Source organism: Terrapene carolina, unplaced genomic scaffold (genome assembly GCF_002925995.2).
Source record: "Terrapene carolina triunguis isolate 2854851 unplaced genomic scaffold, T_m_triunguis-2.0 Scaffold517, whole genome shotgun sequence".
In the NCBI taxonomy this organism is placed as follows: domain Eukaryota; kingdom Metazoa; phylum Chordata; order Testudines; family Emydidae; genus Terrapene; species Terrapene triunguis.
Genome location: NW_020664868.1, coordinates 1,752,021 through 1,769,923, shown reverse-complemented (window position 1 = coordinate 1,769,923; position 17,903 = coordinate 1,752,021). Strand labels below are relative to the sequence as shown.

Sequence of the window (17,903 nt, the reverse complement as noted above, 5' to 3'; positions counted from 1 at the left end):
GGGGCTGGGCATAGCTGTGGGTGGCCTGTGCTTTAAGTCCTAGAGTTTAGTCTCCGGGAGCCGCTTTGCTGGCTGCTATGGAGGGGAAGGGTCTGCTGGGGGCTCCCCTCCAGGCTCCCTGGGGAGGGTTATCTGTGGGGTGGGGGGTCAGCCCCGGCTGGCAAGGCCTTGGCAGAAACTCCCTTTGCCTCGTGGGTCGGGCCGGGGCCGTGTCCCACGCGTGGGGCTGAGCAGACGGAAAAGGATCGAAGCTGCAAGCGAATGGGACTGGAGGGGGGTCAGCCTGGACGGGGCGTTGAGATGCCCGGAGGCCTGGGCCGGGCTTGCTCCTGGGGGTGCTGAAAGCACCTGTGACCCCCCCCCCCCCGGGGATGATGGAAGCGCGCAGGTGGTGGGTAGCTGCCCGGAGACGTGTGGCCCTTCCACCTCTGTGGGGCTGGGGCGGCCTCTTCCTGGGGGGCTTGAAAGGAAAAAAATCGGATCACCTCATTCAATAGTCCAGCTCCCTGCCCCCGAACATCACCCCGATTGCCTGCAAAAGCAACCCCAGCGGATCTCTTAGGTCCCCCCCCGCCCCAATTCAGCTCCTCCTACAGGTCCCTGGGTTTTGCAAGGTTAGAGTTGCCAAGGAGCGGTTTCCCCTTGTGGGGCGCTGGGCGAGCTCTGGGTTTGCAGCTCGTGGGGTGCAGAGGGTTCTGTGGAAACACTGTCTCCTGTGTCTGTAATTTTCACTCCATGCATCTGAAGAAGGGGGGGGGTTACCCACGAAAGCTCATGCCCAAATAAATCGCTTAGTCTTTAAGATGCCACTGGACTCCTGGTTGTTTTTGTGAATACAGACTAACACGGCTACCCCTCTGATACTTAATAAGGGATTTAGAGCAGGAATGGGGGAGCCAGGACTCCCGATTCTCTGCCAGCTCTGTGACATAGGACAAGTAGCTTTGGCTCTCTGTGCCTCAGTTTCCCTTTCTACAAAATAAGGTGTGTTTTTTTTAACCTAACCCCTGGGAAGAGAATGGGTGCAAGCAGATGATTTAGTTTGGGTTGGGTCCTGCTTTGAGCAGGGGGGTTGGACTAGATCCCTCCTGAGGTCCCTTCCGACCCTGGTATTCTGTGATAAGCCTGAGTGCTCCTCAAAGGGCTTTGAGATCCTCGTGCGGAAGGGGCTGGCTGTTGGCACTTGCGATCGCAGAGCCGTGACCCAGGAGCTCCTGCCACATGCCGCGGGCTGGAAGGAGAAGCTAGGAAACTCCCCGGCACAGAGCAAGCGACCGCCCTTGGGAACAAATCTCCCCGATCGTTCCCATTGGGAGACCCCTTATCTAGCTGCCTGCGCCGCCCCTGGGCTCTTGAGCACGCTGCTGTTAAAACCAGAGCAAAACTCCCAGCCAGTGGGGTGAACCTATTCAATGCTGTTAAATCCGCGGTTTGAAGGGTCTAGTAACTCGCCCCCTCGCATGAGCAAAAGGGATTCAAGATGGGGGTTCAAGTCTTGGTTCCACCGTCGGCTCTCTGAGTCATTTCGTCTTTGTGCCTCGATTTCCCCACCTGTCAAAAGAGGGCTGCCCTTGCTATTTAGCTAGAAAGACCTTCAGGGCAAGGACAGTCTTGCTACGTGTCTGTGCAGCGCCTGTGGGGGGAGGAAGGCTGATCTCGGTCGGGGTCTGCGCAGCACCCGGCGTGATAGAGCGGGGGTGGGGTGATCTGTAGGTGCTGCTGGAGTGTGAATCATTGAGATTGGATCTGTGGAAATGGGGGTGCAGGAAGGGCAGGGCCTTCCAACTCTCCCACTGCAGCTCGAGTGGGAGAAGGGGCCCTGTATTTAAAAACAAAATTCTCTTGCTTTGCCTGCGGGATCTGAGAGTTAAGCTGGGTCTGTTCTGGGCGGCTCCCGGAGCTCCAGTGACCGATTCTCTTGCTGTGAGTCCGACTAGAATCCAGCTCCTCTTTGGCTTTGCTGGGCTCCGATTCTGGCCCAAGCCGTGCCCGGGAGCCCCCGTTGTGCAGGGCGCTGCACGAACTCCTAGTCAGCGTCCCTGCCCCAAGGCGCTCACGGCCCAGCTAGACAAGATGAAGAGTAGGATGGGGAAACTGAGGCACAGAGCTGGTAAGTGATTGGACCGCGGTCGCCCGGCAGGTCAGCGGCAGAGCTGAAACTGAGAACCCAGGCGTCCCGGGCCAAGGCTCTCTAACCAGTAGACCATACTGCGTTAAGGTAGTGAATCTCCATTGCTTAACACATCTGGTGGGTGTGTGTGTGTCCCTGCCGCCCCCTGCTGGAGGGGCTGAGGGGTGTGTGTGTGTGTGTGTGTGTGTGTGAGAGAGAGAGAGAGAGAGAGAGCTTTGGGGCAGCGTTTCCCTCTAGCAGCTAGTCTACAGTGGCTAAAAGTCTACTACTGCGCCTGGCTAGGGGAGTCTCTCTTCAAGCAGCACCAGCTCCGTTCTCTGCCATGTAAGCTGAAGATCCTGGGTTCAAATCCTGCTCTCCCCCCATGGTAGATGACCGTGTGGCAGGTTAACATCAAGCCGTTGTTCTATTCCACGGCAGCTGTTGGTGGGGGGCGGAATTGCTCTCTTGGGCTGATCCTTGAGAACTGGGGCATTGTGGCTAAATCTGGGAGGCCCTTTGGGGGTGGGTGGGAGCCGGGTCTCCTAAAACCTTTTCTGGGGTGAGTATGGGAGGGAGCCACTCCCTTGATCTCAGCTGCATTGACGGGGGGCAGAACTATAGACTCAGCTCACCACCCCCTCGGTTCCATGTCCCCTTCCTATTCTGGGGGTGTATCGACTGTCAGCATGAGGGGTGTGTTAACTGGGGGGGGGGGGGACAGCCCGGTGGGACCAGCTACGATGAGATGAGTCTGAGTTTTTGCTTTGTGTCTGTCCACCAACGTACACTACAGGGTGACTCTCGAGGCTGGGTGCCGGCCCAGACCGGGGGTCGGATCGGGGAGCACTGCAGAGCGGAAAGCGAGGAAAGCCTGTTCCATCCCCAGCACCGGTGGGGTTGGGGGTGTAGAAAAGACCCCCGCATAGTGGGTTACAACTGCATGGCTCTGGTGAGCATCTAGCGAAACCCAGAGCTTCGAGCATCTAGGTTGGCAACAGCCGAACTGGCCGGTAAGCGAGGGCGGCGGGTGCAATGAGTTGGCGGGATCTCAGATGAACGCCCAGTTGGGCATATCAACAAGGCAGGCGCCCAGTCCAATGAGAGTGGGGCGGTTTAACGAGGAAACCACCGTTGATAAGCAACCCGCCTGCAAAATAACCGTGGGGGGGGGTTGTAAGAGGGTGGAGGTTCCCCCAGAACTGTAGTGGGGTTATTGGACAGGAAGGTACACCGCGTCGCTAAGCTTCAGGGGGGGTTGCTTAGCACAGATCTGCCCGTGGTGCAAGCTACTGGCGGGGGTGTCCAGTGTCTGTATTTAGTGCCGGACCCAGCCTGTCTGGGTGCTGATGCACCTTCTAATTTTAATCACCGCTTCCCCGGCCCCATGCTGCCGTCATCCCTTCTTGGGCCTTGTATAGGTCGGCCTTAGTCGGCCGGGGGCCCGGCCAGCACGCCCCCTGGACAGTGATCAATACGGGCTGGGGTCGCTGGCTGGCGCCGGACCTTGACTCCCTGATGCAACAGGTGGCCCGGCTTTACCCATGCTAGAATATCAGAAAGGGCCCGTTGCATGCAGGGCTGGTGGAGACCTGACTCCCAAGAGATTGGCTTAGCCACCCGGCCCTTTCTGCAGCTCCCCGCTTGTGGAGTTGCGTGCCTGAGTGCCAGCCGCCTTCTGCACCTCTAACATTATCCGGTGCTGCTGCAACACACCAGAAACTCGTGTTGTGTGGCCAGATCCCGTGCTGTAAGCTGCGGGGTTGTGAGGAGGGGCTGGGCGGTGCTGCCTGGAAACTCTTCATCAGCATCCTTGTAGAAGAAAATGCCACTTTCATGGAAATTGACGGCTTTCTGATCCTGTCAGTTTCATCTTTTTTGGGTTTTTTTTTTTGTGGGGGGGGGGGCAGAAAAGGAGCGTTTCAATCATCTCAGAACATCCTGTTTTGACAAGTTTGAGACGGAACATTTGTATTTGTTGCCCTTTCAAAACAAAATTCATTTTTTTAAAGACATTTTTAAAAGATGGTTGCAAGGTCAAAATTGGAAACAAAACACTTTGACCCAAAACAAATTGTATTGTTTTCTTCAGGGGTTTTTTTTGTTTGTTTGTTTCAGAGGAACTGTTTTTCTTCTTTGTCTCAGAACAGAACGATTTGAAATCCCAACATTTCACAGCTGTTACTGAGGTCCCACCTGGCTACCACTGAACCTTCCAAGATATGGGGGCCGGGGGATGTCACAGCTAAACCCATGTCAGGCTGCTGCAGGTAGCTACATTCATAGGGCTGGAAGGGACCTCGAGAGGTATCTAGTCCAGTCCCCTGCACTCCTGGCAGGACCAAGCACCATCTAGACCAGCCCTGACAGGTGTTTGTCCAACCTGCTCTTCAAAATCTCCAATGATGGAGATTCCACAACCTCCCTAGGCAATTTATTCCAGTGTTTAACCACCCTGACAGGTAGGAAGTTTTTCCTAATGTCCAACCTAGACCTCCCTTGCTGCAGTTTAAGCCCACTGCTTCTTGTCCTGTCCTCCGAGGTTAAGGAGAATCATTTCCACCCAGGGGCAGCTCCGGGCACCAGTGCAAAATAGTTCAGGAGTTGGAGAAACGTTTCGATTGACCTCCACGCTGACTCGAATGGGGTCTTTTTGTTCGTCGGTCACAATTTTGTTTTGTTTTGGGTGTGAATTGGATTCCTCACCTCACCCCCAAAACCTCAAATGGTCATAGAATTTCCTTCCCTTCCCTTCCCAGCTCTACCTCAGTCCGTGTGCATAGGTCGATATTAAGGCTCCTACAGAACAAGTTTGACCCTCACGCTGTTTTTCTCCTCCTAACACTTTACCGAGGCCTCTGTTTCTCGGCTCCTCTTCCTGAAAATCTCTCCTGCTACATCTGCGCTTCTCCAGGTGGGGGGATCGGAAAGGGGGTGGGGGGGAAAGTGAGGCTGCTTCCCACGCTGGGTCCCCACAGCACAGAACTCCAGGTGTCCCTCTCTCTGGCTCACCTGCACGCCCGGTTCCTCCTCCACCCGTCTCCATAGCAGGAGCCCGAGCCAGGTGTGCGGCCTGGGGCCTTGTCTCCGCTTGATGGGAACTTGAATTGGGATCAAGTCCCCTCCAGCGCTGTCCTCACATCTCCGGTTTGCTTTGGCAGCAGGGAGCTGTTTGTCTTGGGGTTGCTGGTTCCTGGGAGGAGGGTTCTTGGAGTAGGTCTGGCCTGGGGATTTGCTGCACACGAGAACCATGTAGGGCTGGGGGAGATCGTCTACTAGCATACTCAGAGGGGCCGTTTATATGGCCGCTAGAGGGATTGGCGCGGGGGAACATGCAAGGCAGGCATGGTGCTAGGTGCTGTACGGACACATGTTTATGGTCTTGGTTAATGACCAAATGCAGTTGAGGGGAGTGGGGGTAGAACCAAGATAACCCTCTTCCTGGCTTCTTAATCTGATCTTCCCCACCCCCGAGGTCTGATCCTTCGCTTTTATCTGGCATTTTCATCCATTGATCTCGAGGCGTTTTACAAAGGCAGGCAGATAGCATTTTCCCCCTTTATAGAGTGGGGAAACTGAGGCATGGAGCCGGACAGGGATTCACCCGTGGTTCCCCCAGCCGCAGAGCCAGGACTAGAACCCAGGTTTGCTGAGTCCCAGTCTAGTGCTCGTGCCACTAGGCCGCACTGCCTGAAGGGGGGGAGAGGAGAGTGGTGTGTGCTGAGGGTGGAGGTGGCGGTGCTATTGTAGGGGTGCATTAATGGGGGGGGTGTAACTCCACATCCACCTCTCCAAGGTCTCCTCCTGCCCCCTCTTCTTGCGCATCTCGGGGGGGGCTCTAAGGTACCAGGCCCTGAAAGCTCCCAGCTGAGTTCAGGGTAGCATTCGCTCTGCCCTCCACCACGGCTCCGTTTGGCCCCCGCTCCCCCAAGGTAGCAGCAATGCAGCAGAGGTGACACAGCACAGATTTGAACTAGCAGGGGGTTTCCCCCCCCCCCCCCCCCCCGGCCCGTTTCCAGGCAGAATCCTGCGCAGTACAGGCGGTGGGAACCCACCCAGGCACTGCCGCCCTGGGGCAATGAACGCGCTGTCCCAGGACCCGGGCCAAGGAGCAAGAGCAGCATGTGAAGGGGAAACGCCAGACAGACATCTCGCCGCCCCTGAGCGCTCTCTCCTCAGGTGTGGGAGGGCCATTAATTGATTTAAGAGGCAGCTTGTGCCAGGGAAATCAGGGTGGGGGGAAGGCAGGCCTGGTCCTTTCATTCCCCTCCCCCCATCCTTCCCAAATTGGGAGGGGTCAGGCTGAGGACCTGGTAAGGGGGGAATCTCTCAGGCCAGAGTCCCATTTCGCTGGAGCAGAGAGGACACCCTCCACCCCCCAACCTCCTGCTCTGATCTTGGTGAACCTAGTGCTGGTGAAAGAGACAGGACTTTGAGCAGCCGGTTTCTGGCCCTCGCGGCACCAGAGAAGCTTCCAAATGTCTCCCAGGGGTGCAGCCCCGTCTGCCTGGGTCTGCAGGCAGCCCCAGTGCCTCCGCGGCCCCCTCAGCGCATCTGCTGGTCAACGCCAGCCGGCCCAGTTCTTTGGCAGCATCCCTGGGCCTGGGAAGAACCGGAGCCGGTGCTAGCTGCGTGAGGGAACCGGCTCTGAGGCGCAGTGGGGTACATGGGACTGGGGGCTAGAAATGCAAGCTGGGGGAGGGGTAGCCTAGCAGGAAGGGACCCCTCCTCTTCCGCCTGTCACATTTCACAGGGTTTTGGAGTAGCCCAATGGAACTCTGCTCAAGGCGGGGGCACGTGGATTGGTAACTAGGTGAAAGCACAGGTAGCTATTTGAGCCCCCCCTGCTAGGCCAGGCCTGGTCTCCTCCCCCCCACCCCACCCCTGTACAGCTCTGCCTGGGTCCCTCGGTCCTGACCCGCCCAGGGATCCCCCCTCAAACTCCATAGCATCCCCTTCCCTGTCCCTGTTGCATTGGGGAGGGGAGGGCTGGAGATTCGACTCTCAGGCACCTGGTTATTAATAATCTATCCTCCCCTTCCTTGCTTAAAAGCCTCTTTTGGGCAGAAATCCTGAGGGGGGGGCACAGAGGGAAGGGGTCTGTGATCTCATCTTCAAGACTGAGTCAATTTCAGCTCCATGGATTATTCCCCCCCCCCCTTTTCCCTTCTCAGACTAAGGGCCCCCTTCATCAGCCTGGCCCAGTCGCTCTCGGCCAGGCCTCCACGCCGGCCTTATACAGCGAGGGCTCTTGTTGTCTGGGGGGGGGGGGGGGGGGGGGGGGGGGGGGGGCGCGTGTGGCAGGTACACAATGGCCCTTTGACTCGGTGGCAGGGGCTGAGCCGGGAGCGCATCTCTGTGCCACCAGCGGCCCTGACAAATTACCCCCGGCTGACAGCTGCATGGGCCCGTCTGTGTGCGTTGGCAGGCGCCGGCGGCCGGGAGAATCAGCGGGAGTCTTGGGGGCTGGGGGTTGGACCGGCTCGTCAGGGCGGCCGTGCTGTCTCCTGGCCATGGCTGCGAGGTGTTGATGCAGCTGAGGCTGGGGGGGTGCGGTCTCTGGCTCCGGCTGCCAGAATTAACCTCCAGGTGAGAACCGTCCTGAGCGCCCCTTGATGAAAAGACTCAGCGGAGCAGGTTTCCCAGCTAAACCGTAACGAAGCCCCACGGCCGATTAAACTGCTCGGAGCCTGACTTATTTGTGGGGCTGGAGCCCTTGTCTGAGAGCGGGAGGGGGGGCTCCCCTATTGCATCGGGGGGCTGCCCCCAACTGCTCACAGTCTAACTAGATGAAGTCCGGATCATTATCCCCATATTACATCTGGGGAAACTGAGGCACGTAGCTGGGCCTGGAATCTGGTGCTCTTGGCTCCCAGCCCAGAGACTTCACCCCTGGGCCACAGAGGAAGCCGCGAAGCCTCGTAGCGGGCGCTTTGACTCCAGTTCTTCCACTAAACGTGCCCGTCTTGAGGCCAGCTCCACAAACCACTCAGTGTGCAGCCAGTCCCCCAGCTGGCGGGCGAGGCGAGCGCTCCAGGGCTCGCCCGTTCGTTCATGCGTTTCCTCCCCCCGCTCTGAGGAAGATCTGTGATCTCCCGTGCCTGGCCGTCGGGTTGGGTGCAGAGGGGTGCCTGGTGCAGGTGGCTAGGTAAGGAAAGACGAGGGGGTGGAAGGAACGCCCCCCCCCCCAGGCTGGGATATACAGCATCCCCCTTGCAGCTGTCCTGTCCCCAGGCCTGGCTGGGTGGGGGGGGGGTCAGGCCTGGCTGGGTCAGGGGGGCAGGGATTGCCCGGGGCCGCTACCTTCATCCTGCCTGTCGGGGTACACTGGAGCCGCAGGCTGGTGCTGTATTCCCGTCTGTGTGCATGTGGGCCGGCTTCGCCCAATGCAGCTGCCTCTGGGGTGGGGCAGCTGTTTGTACGGGGGTCCCTCAGCCAGTGCTGAGATGCAGCTGCCTCTGGGGTGGAGCAGCTGTTCCTGCAGCAAAACCCCCCCCCACTACGAGAAGGGAGTGTCGGGTAGTGGGAGTCAGGACTCCTGGGTTCCCTGGTGAGTGGCAGAGCCAGGAGCTCTCCTTCCCTTCCCCTGCTGTAGAAGACCTCTGATACCTTCCCCCCACAAAGCACCGAGACTGCATGCCTGGAGGAAGTCACGAGCCACTCTTCTGGTGGGAGTGGGGGTGGATGGACTGAGCTGATGTCTTCACCCCCCCACACACTCCCTCTGCTGCTTGCTTGTGAAGGGGGAGGCAGGGCCCGTCAACCTTGGGGCTCACTTCCAGTTTCTTTCTTCTGTTCCTAAATCTCATGCTTCAGGGCTTCCGCTGGCCAGGGTCAGGAAGGGATGCCCCCCCCACACACACACCCATGTGTTCTGGGAAGGTTTTGTTGTTGTTTTTTAAATCTCCTTCCTCTGAACCAGCAGGGATGGTCCCGGTTGGGGAAGGGGCACTAGACGGGGTGAGCCGGGGCTCTGAGGTGGCCCCGATTTCGCCTTCCTCTGCAGCAGGGGGTGCGGGTCACTTGCTGGGATGACCTGGGGTTGGTCTAACTTCCCTGCCATTGGCGGGGCGGGGGAGGGTCTCGGGCGCTGGGGCCCCTCAATCCCTCCTGTTCTCTGCCTGGGGCCAATGACAGTCGTGTCTGCTATGGGCTGGGATGCTTTGGTCTCAGTGGGGTAGCTGGCTTCGGCCTGTGGGGGCTGGTGGCCTGGGAGACACAGCTCGGACCCGCTGCCTGAAGAGTGGGGGGGCCTGCCTGCGAGCAGCAGTATAGTGGGGGGTAGGGAGCTTCCCTCATTAATGACACGCTCCCCCCCAGTGACTTTAATACCACGCTGGCTAGGTATGTGTGTCATGTCCCCTCTAGTGGCTGGAGCCAGCAGCAGAGCTCCAGGCGGAAGGGTGACATCTCAGACCCGCCGTGGCATATTTGGGGGGGACACAAAGGGGACGTGACTTCTCGGAGAGGGGTGGTGGCAGGGCGTTGAGCTGGGTCCAGGAGGCCTGGTCCATGAATAGTGTCTGTGCGTGGTTTGGGGGGGTGGCACTCTATAGCCGGGTGCTTCTAGCATGCCCATCACCGTGGCCTCTGAGCCGCTACCAGCCTCACGTCCACCAGCAGCCGGCGGTGACTAGCGTCTGCCGGGTGAGAGCCGGAGGGGAGCGGAGACTCAGCCAGGGGTGTACTCGCAGCTGGGGGAGTGGAGGCGGCTCGGGGGGGGGCTAGTCCGTGCCAGCTGTCCCAGCTCCTAGCGGGGTGGGGGACCCGTCTCGGGGAGAGGCGGGAGGAGTGATGTCACGTCTGTGTGGCTAAGAGGCGCCTTTGATGGAAAGAGACGGCGGGTGTATTTATTGGGGGGGGGGCCTGGGTGGGGGGCCGGTTGGGGGGGGGGGGGGGGGGGGGTGCCGCTGGCCCGGGGCTGGTTTTTTCACCCGCGTGAGGGTTTGGGAGCTTCGGCCAGTTCGCGCCCACCCGCCCCCGCTGGTTTATGTCACCGTCCCATCATCCTGTCAACAGCTTTGCCCTCCGCCCCCCAGCAGCCAGCGCCTGGCCTCGGCGCCCGCCACCCGCTTCGCATGCCCACGCCCGCGGCCCCGGGGGCAGGGTCCCGGCCCCTTGGCGCCAGGGGGGAGGACCTGGCTGGGGATGGTGGCCCAGGAGCGTGGAGGCTGCTGGTCTGTCCGGGGAGCAGGGGTGGCACCCGGCGCCTGCCAGGGCCTGGAGGCAGAATTCAACCCGTGGCCGATGCCGGGTGTTGCAGGGGGCTGGGAACTGGGCTCAGACCCACCTCCGCCTGGGCTGCTGAGCAGCCTGGAAGCGCAGGCCTCTGTATTTCCAAGTGGCCCCATTGCCCGCTCCCCCCACCCCAAACCCCCCTCAAGTGCCTCTTATCTGCCTCTGGCAAAGGGCAGCAGCAGGGCTTGGGTCGGGGCGCAGCAAAGCCAGGGGTGGAACTGCAGGGGGCTGCGGGTCAGGACTGAGGGGCACCAGCTGGGGGAGGGGGGAAGCTGGGGGGGGGTTGAATTGCAGGGGGCTGTGTGTGCCGTGGCTGGGGCGCCCGCCTGCGATCACACCCCTGCTCTGCCACAGGCTCCCTTGGGCAGGTCTCTTAGCCACGCCTTGCCTCAGTTTCCCCCTCTCTGGGAGGGGCTCAGATACTTCAATAATGGGGGCCGGACATGTACCTCAGAGCTTCTTGGGTGACCCCCCCCCGCCCCCACTGACAGCTCCCCTCGCCCCGTGCCGTGGGGTGATAGGATGGAAGGACTCCCACCCACTGTCCGCCCTGCTTCATCTCAATCCACCGCTAGGGGCTGTACAAGTTTATTGCTTTTAGGTGTATTACGGTAGCACCTGGGGGCCTGACCTCTGACTGGGACTCCTAGGTGCTACCATATTACACCTAAATGCACAGCGCCTAGCGCAATGGGGGGTCCCAGGTCTCCCGTTGTGCCAGGCGCTGTCCATTTTTATTGCTATGAAGTGTATTACGGTAGCACCTAGGCACCCCAGTCACAGACCAGGCCCCCATGTGCTCGGTGCTGTACAAACCCTTGGGGTTGGGCATCCAGGATTGAGAGTGGGAACAATCAGGTTCCCCCCAAATCCTGGATTTTCTCTCTGTCCTGTCTCAAGATCCCGCGTTGCTCTGTCAGTGACGCTCTCCGTTCCCATGGGCCAGAGCAGTGTGTGAACTTATGGGGGGGGGGATCAAAGGTTACCTGGCTCCGTGCCCTGTGAGCAGGGGACTCTGCCCCACCAACCCCTGGGCTGGCGCACCCCAAGACGGGATCGTGGCATGGACCCATTTCCTGCCGTGGAACATCCTGCAGAGCCCGGCTCCTGAAATCTGGGGATTGAGGGGCATCAGTGGGGCAGGGGACGCTCAGGGCGGGGATAGCAGGGGCTCTGGGTCGCATTGAAGGGCATCCTTTGGGTGCCCAGGGCTGGGATAGCAGGGGGATGTGGGTCGGGTTGAGGGGGGTCTGTTGGGTGCCCAGGGCGGGGATAGCAGGGGGCTGTGGGTTGGGTCGAGGGGTATCCATGGGCACCCAGGGCTCGGTTAGCAGGGGGATGTGGGTCGGGTTGAGGGGTATCCATGGGCACCCAGGGCTGGGATAGCAGGGGGATGTGGGTCGGGTTGAGGGGGGTCCGTGGGGCACCCAGGGCTGGGATAGCAGGGGGCTATGGGTCGGGTTGAGGGGTATCCGTGGGGCACCCAGGGCTGGGATAGTAGGGAGCTGTGGGTCGGGTTGAGGGGCATCCGAGGGGCACCCAGGGCGGGGATAGCAGGGGGCTGTGGGTCGGATTGAGGGGTATCCGTGGGGCACCCAGGGCTGGGATAGCGGGGGCTGTGGGTCGGGTGAGGGGCATCAGAAAAGCTGGGGGGCAGGACTGGGATAGCCAGGGGTGTCATGCATTCCCCCTTACACATGAGCCCTTTACTGTCACCATACACCTCAGCCCCCGTAACCACCCACCTGGAGCGCTCCCGGTGGGGCGGCCGACCCCAGCTGAGCCAAGCCTGGGAAGGGAGCCGCGTTCTGCCCCGCGGACACGGGTGGGCCGGGCACCAGACAGACGCTCTCCCGGTTTACAAGCGCAAGCAACAACCTGCCCATTAATCCGTCCGAGGACCTGAAAAGTTGCCCGCCTCCTCCCCCCTCCAGCCTGGCACTGGAGGTGTGGCAGGGCTCCCCTGAGTCCAAGCCCTCACTGCCAATCCCCCCCTCGCTGGCACGGTGCCCCCTGCGTGTGGGCACCAAAGAGGAGATTCTTGTTTGGGGCAAGGCCTTGGGTTGACTGCCTGCCTCTCTCTCTCTCCGGCCCAGCTACCAAGTTACCCGTGTCTGGCCACCGGAGACTGGCAGAGGGGCCCTCTGGGCTGGTGTGCCAATGCCCACTCCCTGGGTCGCTGCTTCCCACTGGCGTGGGAGGAGTGGCGCCCGCTCCCCTTGGCCAAGGCGAACTGCTGGCTTGAGAACCTGGCCCCAGGAGGGATGGGAGCAGACCTGGGAAGTGGCTCTTTAACTCGGAGGGGGATCCCCCCCGGCCCCCGTGAATTGACAGCTGGGGGGGGGGGCGGAAGGGAGCCAGGACACCTGGGTCCTATTCTTGGCTCCCCCATGTGACTTCACTTTCCCTTGCACTTCAAGATTCCACCCCCCAATAAAATAGGGGGCAAGTCCCTCCTTTCCCCCCGCCCCTCGCCAAGCGTGGCTTGACTGACCTCCGTCCATTGAGGGCCTTTGTCGGAAAGGAGCAGGAGGAACCCAGGCGTCCGGGCAGGTCCAAAGGGGGAGAGACTGGCGTGTGCCCGCCGGGCACCTAAAGGGTTACGCCAGCTGTCCTGCTCCCCGCCAGCCTGCGGTCTGGGCGCTCGCTCTGGAAAAAACGCCGGCATCAAGCAAATGAAGTCTGAAAACTTAGTGGCTTTTAATGCCCCCCCCCCCCCAGCTTTGCCTGGAGTTTATTTACTGTGCAATTAGTTACACCAACTCCTGTCCCCCGGCCAAGTCACACAGGGAGCCGGGGAGGAGGGGTGAATTTCAGCCTGGATCTCTGGAGAACCCCAGGGCGGGGCTCCCCCATTGCCTGTCCATGGGGCACCTCCTGTGTGGATAGTCTAGCAAACACCTTGTCCACCTGCCTGGGTCCACCCTATAGGGCTACAGGCCTCAGCTGGCTCTGTATTAACCGGTGGCCTAGCGGTTCGCACGCTGGACTGGGATGCCGGAGACGCTGCTTCTGTTCCCGGCCCTGCCAGCTGGAAAGCGTCGTGCAAATCATGCCCCCCCCCCGTGCCTCAGTTTCCCCCTCTGTAAAATGGGGTGACTGATACTGACCAAGCGCTGGGAGAGCGACTGATGAACTGAGAGGCCTTATTCATCCATAGGGCTAGGTTCCTGCTCATGTACCCCTTCCCCCCCCTGCAGGGGGCACTCTCTAGTCAGCCTGAATTCGGGGGGGCGGGTTCGGGGGGGACAAGGGGTTCGGTGCAGGGTGGATCTGGTGGGGGGCAGACGTCTCACGTCTCTCTCCGCCCCTCCTCTCCTTGCAGTTCATCATCTCGGAGAGCGAGCGGGGGCCGCCGTGCCCGGCCGAATGCCCCCGCGAGCGCCACCGGCCCGTCTGCGCCTCCGACGGCAAACTCTACAGATCCCAGTGTGTCTTCCAGCGCGCCCGGTGCCAGGAGCCCCTCCTCCAGGCACTGCCCCGCTTCCGCTGCGGGGGCGCCCACCACGACCCCACCAGTAGGTAGAGCCCTGGCCGGGGGGAGAGTTAAGTTGCCCTCGGGGAGGTTCCCGCTCCCCGATCTGACAGTCCGCCTGGGTGGGGTGGGGAATTCCCTGGCTTGGGAAGGCCAGGGCTGCGGGCATGGGTCCCTTGCCCCCAGCCCCTGGGCGGACCTGTGGGATCCAGCAGCCCCCCCGTGGCCCCCTCTGACCCTCGCCTTTCCCCCCAGGCCTGAACCTCACCCGGTGCCAAGAGGATCGCGCAGCCGCCCTGGCCCGGCGCCAGGCAGACTCCATCTACGTCCCTGAGTGCAACGAGGACGGCTCCTTCTTGCAGGTAACGGCGGGGTGTGGTGGGGGGGCATGCTTCTCCCCCCCCCACCTCCTCTGGGGGAGAACCGCGGGGTCCATCTGCGCCCCACAGCCTTCATGGAGAACCCCCCTCCTCCCAGCCCTCGTCGGCTGCAAGGGGTGGACATGCTACGCTCTGTCACCACCCCTGCCCAGAGGGGACCCCCCGCTGTTCACCCCATATCTCCACCCCCCCCGCTTGTATCAACATGGGTGGGGTCTGGGCATGGGGGGGTCCCTGCCACGCAGCGCCCTCTAGTGGGGTGTGTGTGGCATGAATGCCGTCCCATAGAGCCCCTGTGCAGAAACTGGGCAACCAACCTGCAGGGCCATGGGCATGGGGTGCGGCCTCCCCTCAGGGGACCCCGGGGGAGGGGGGCGGATCCTGGAAATGGGGGTGTGCTCAATGGGGCCAGGGCTCCGCGAGGGGATTGTTTCCCCCCCCCCTGAGAATTTTTAGACTCGCCCCGTCCCGGCCCCGAAAGTCCAAACCTCCCCCCTGCAAATCCCCCAGCTCCCGTTCGGGGTCACCTGCCTTGTGCGTCTCTCCCCACCCAGGTGCAGTGCCACAGGCAGACGGGCTACTGCTGGTGCGCCACCGCCGAGGGCCAACCCGTCAGCGGGACGTCCGTGCTCAACCAGACGCCCAACTGCACAGGTACCTGGCCGCCCCCCCCCCCCCCAGGCTGGGGCCGATTAAGCTTTCGTGGCCAGAGTAAGTGGGGGGCCCCTCCCCGCCCCTTCTGCCTGCGGCCCCGCCCATGACCCCACCCCATTTTGCCCCTCCCTCCACGGCCCCACCCCTGTTCCACTCACGGTCATGCCCCCCCCACACACACACACATTGTGGCCCTGCAACCCGTTTGCCCCTTTCTGCCCCCCCAGGACCGGAGAAGCTCTGTCCCCCCTGCCACGGCCCCCGGGGCCCCGTGGGGAGTGAGCGCTCCAGTCCCGGGGCTGCGGTGGGGGTTGGGGTGCTGGGCCTTCCCCCGGCACTTCTGCTGGGGACCAGGGTTGGGGGGCTGGGGTTTCCCCCGCCCTGCGGCGGGGGCTCTGGGCTTCCGCCGCCCCGTGGCGGATTTTTTCCAGGGGCCCCCCAACTGGCCAGGGTCCCTGGGCTAATCCACCACTGCCCCCAGGTTGTGCTCCAGGTCCCACCTCCCTCCCTCGACGGTGCACCCCCCCCCATACACACATATACCCTGCCTCCTGCTGTGTGCTGGGCCCAGCACGTCTGAGCCCCTGAGCCCCACACATCTGGGACGGGCCCTGCGTCCTCCTGAGCCCCCAGCTGTGTCTGGGCCTGGTCTGGGCACGCAGGGGTTGTATGCCTAGGGCGGGGAGGAGGGGAAAGTGCCCCCTGTAGGGCAGCATCCTGCCATGGGGCGAGGGGTCTGATCTGAGCCCCCCCTCCAAGGAGTTCATATTTAAGGACCTGGGAAGTTTCATATGGAGGAAGAGGTCAGAGATAGGCAGGGTTGGGCTGGGAGCCCGGACACCTGGGTTCTATGCCCAGCTCGGGGAGTGGAGTGGGGTCTAGTGGTTAGAGCAGGGGGGGCTGGGAGCCCGGACACCTGGGTTCGGTGCCCAGCTCGGGGAGGGAGTGGGGCCTAGAGGTTAAAGGAGGGTGGCTGGGCGTCAGGAGCCTGGGCGATGGGGATGAATGGTCTCTCGCGCCTCCCCAGGTTCCTATGTGATGCGACCGTCCTGGCAGGACCCTAACTCATCACGGAGAGGTAACCCCCCACCCAGCCCTCATCCCAGCTCCCCCCCCCCATGCTGGATCTCCCCCTTGCCCCACTGCGGTGCCATGACTCCTGCCCGTCCCTCCACAGCCCTGCTCCATCCTCTGCCATGCCCATCTGCCTAGCCTGGCACCCCGGCAGGGCAGCGAGGGGGTGTCCCCAACTGGCGGTCGCTGCCCCCCACAGAATTCCCCAGCCAGCTAAGCAGCGAGTGGGGAGCGGTGAATGAGCACCCTCTAGAGGGAGACCCGGGTACTGCAGCCTGCTTCCTAATGGGGCTTTGGGGGTCCCTGTCCCAGACTCTAGCCCTGAGACTGGGCAGCTGCCTACCAGCTCCTGGGAGCCAGGATGCCTGGGTTCTAGTCCCGTTTCTGGGAGGGGAGCGAGGACTAGTGGCTGAAGCGGGAGGGGCTGAGCACCAGGACACCTGGGTTCTATTCCCCGGCCTCAGACGAGTCACTGCCCCGTGCCTCAGTTTCCCTCTCTTTGCTGGCGGGGGTGGGGGCAGGTGGTAACTACCAGTAGCACAAGGCTGAACGAACACCAGGAAAGCGCCCCGAAGGGCAGGGGCTGAGGCGGTGTGTGCCCAGTGCCCTGGAGGCCAAAATAATGGGGGGGAGCCCTTACCCCCCCCCCACCTGGCTTGTCCCCAGCAGGGCTGCTGGCGCTGGGGTCTGTGCTGGGAACTCCACTCTTTGGGCGGAATAGATGGCACTAAGATCTCTGTAATAGTGGCCTTCCAACTGTTTTCCTCCCTGAACGCAGAAGGTGGGAGACCCAGGCCCACCCCGGCAAGCCCCCCGCCCCACAAGCAGGAAGGTAAGCGACCCCCCCCCCCCCGACCCCCATTCATAGGGGGGGGGGGGCGCCCCCGGCTGACGGCCCGCACGTCTGCCACATTGCACTCGTGCCAGGGAGGGAGGGGGAGCTTTCACCGCTCCCAGGGGTGCCATCTGAACCCCCACTTGCCTGGGGCATTCCTGGGTCCCCTTTGCGCCCCTGGGCAAGGCTGCTGCTCTGCTGTTAACCCCGCGTGGACAGGGGGCTGATCTCCTGCCCCCTTTATCCCACAGTTGGCCCAGCCACCCCTCCCTCACGCCATTCCCACATATAAGGGGCTCTGCCCCCTGGGCCCCACCCGGCGCCTATGAAGGGGGGAGCCCCGTATTGCTCAGAGGCATCAGAGGTCTGTGCCCCCTTGGCATCTCTGCCCACGCAGGCTGGGAGGAAACGGTGGGGTGCCTGCTGCCCCCTGGTGGAGGAGCTGGGGCGTGCGTGGCGGGGGGGGTGGGAATGTTGGGAGGCGGACCCTGGGGGGGGTTCCTCCCCCCCCCCCCGCCGCCCCCAAATCTCTCTCCGCCGCTTTCAGAGGGGACCTCGCAGCCATTCCTCATACCCGTCATCCTCCCCGATTTCAAGCCCAACCGCACGGTGAAGCGGATTCAAGGTAACTCGGGGGGGGGGACAAAGAGGGGGCTAGAGAACCCGGGGTTCAGTGCCCAGCTTTGCCCCCCAGCTCTAGGCCGAGTAGTTTGGGGTCTCGTTCGCAGGCCCTTCCCTGATCCCCGGCTCTGTCCTGGGGTGCAGAGAATCGGGGGTGGGGGGGTCCCCTGTTTTCAGCGAGGGATCGTTTTCCTTTGGGACTCTCTAGATGGGAGACTTTGTTTCACACGGCGCCGGGTGCCGTGGGGCCCTGGGCCGGGCCTGGCACTGGTGCCATGTAAGTAAGAGCCCCAGAAAACTGGCTCTGGGATCCACTGTAAGAAACATTGATGCCACCGACACCAAATGGGATGGGGGGACAACGACTGGGATTTCGACAGGGGCGTCGACCCCAAAATGGGGTGGGGAAGGGAAAGAGAGTGAGAAGGTTGGTCTAGTTACACTACGGTGTGGGCTGGGATCCAGGATGCCTGGGTTCCGCTCCCAGCTGGTGGAGTGGGGGGGCAGGAGGGTCTG

At 62.0% G+C, this 17,903-nt stretch overlaps 1 protein-coding gene across 1 annotated transcript in view; it reads left to right on the top strand.

The window, feature by feature from the left end:
- Nucleotides 1–17,903, top strand: part of LOC112115305 (SPARC-related modular calcium-binding protein 1-like) — a 24,824-nt gene that overhangs the window by 562 nt on the left and 6,359 nt on the right. Inside the window, exons 2-7 of the mRNA XM_026658904.1 lie at nt 13,674–13,866; nt 14,079–14,185; nt 14,758–14,857; nt 15,885–15,935; nt 16,710–16,763; nt 17,314–17,391. Of these exons, the coding sequence (XP_026514689.1) occupies nt 13,674–13,866; nt 14,079–14,185; nt 14,758–14,857; nt 15,885–15,935; nt 16,710–16,763; nt 17,314–17,391 (583 nt within the window). The remainder of the gene's footprint in view (nt 1–13,673; nt 13,867–14,078; nt 14,186–14,757; nt 14,858–15,884; nt 15,936–16,709; nt 16,764–17,313; nt 17,392–17,903) is intronic.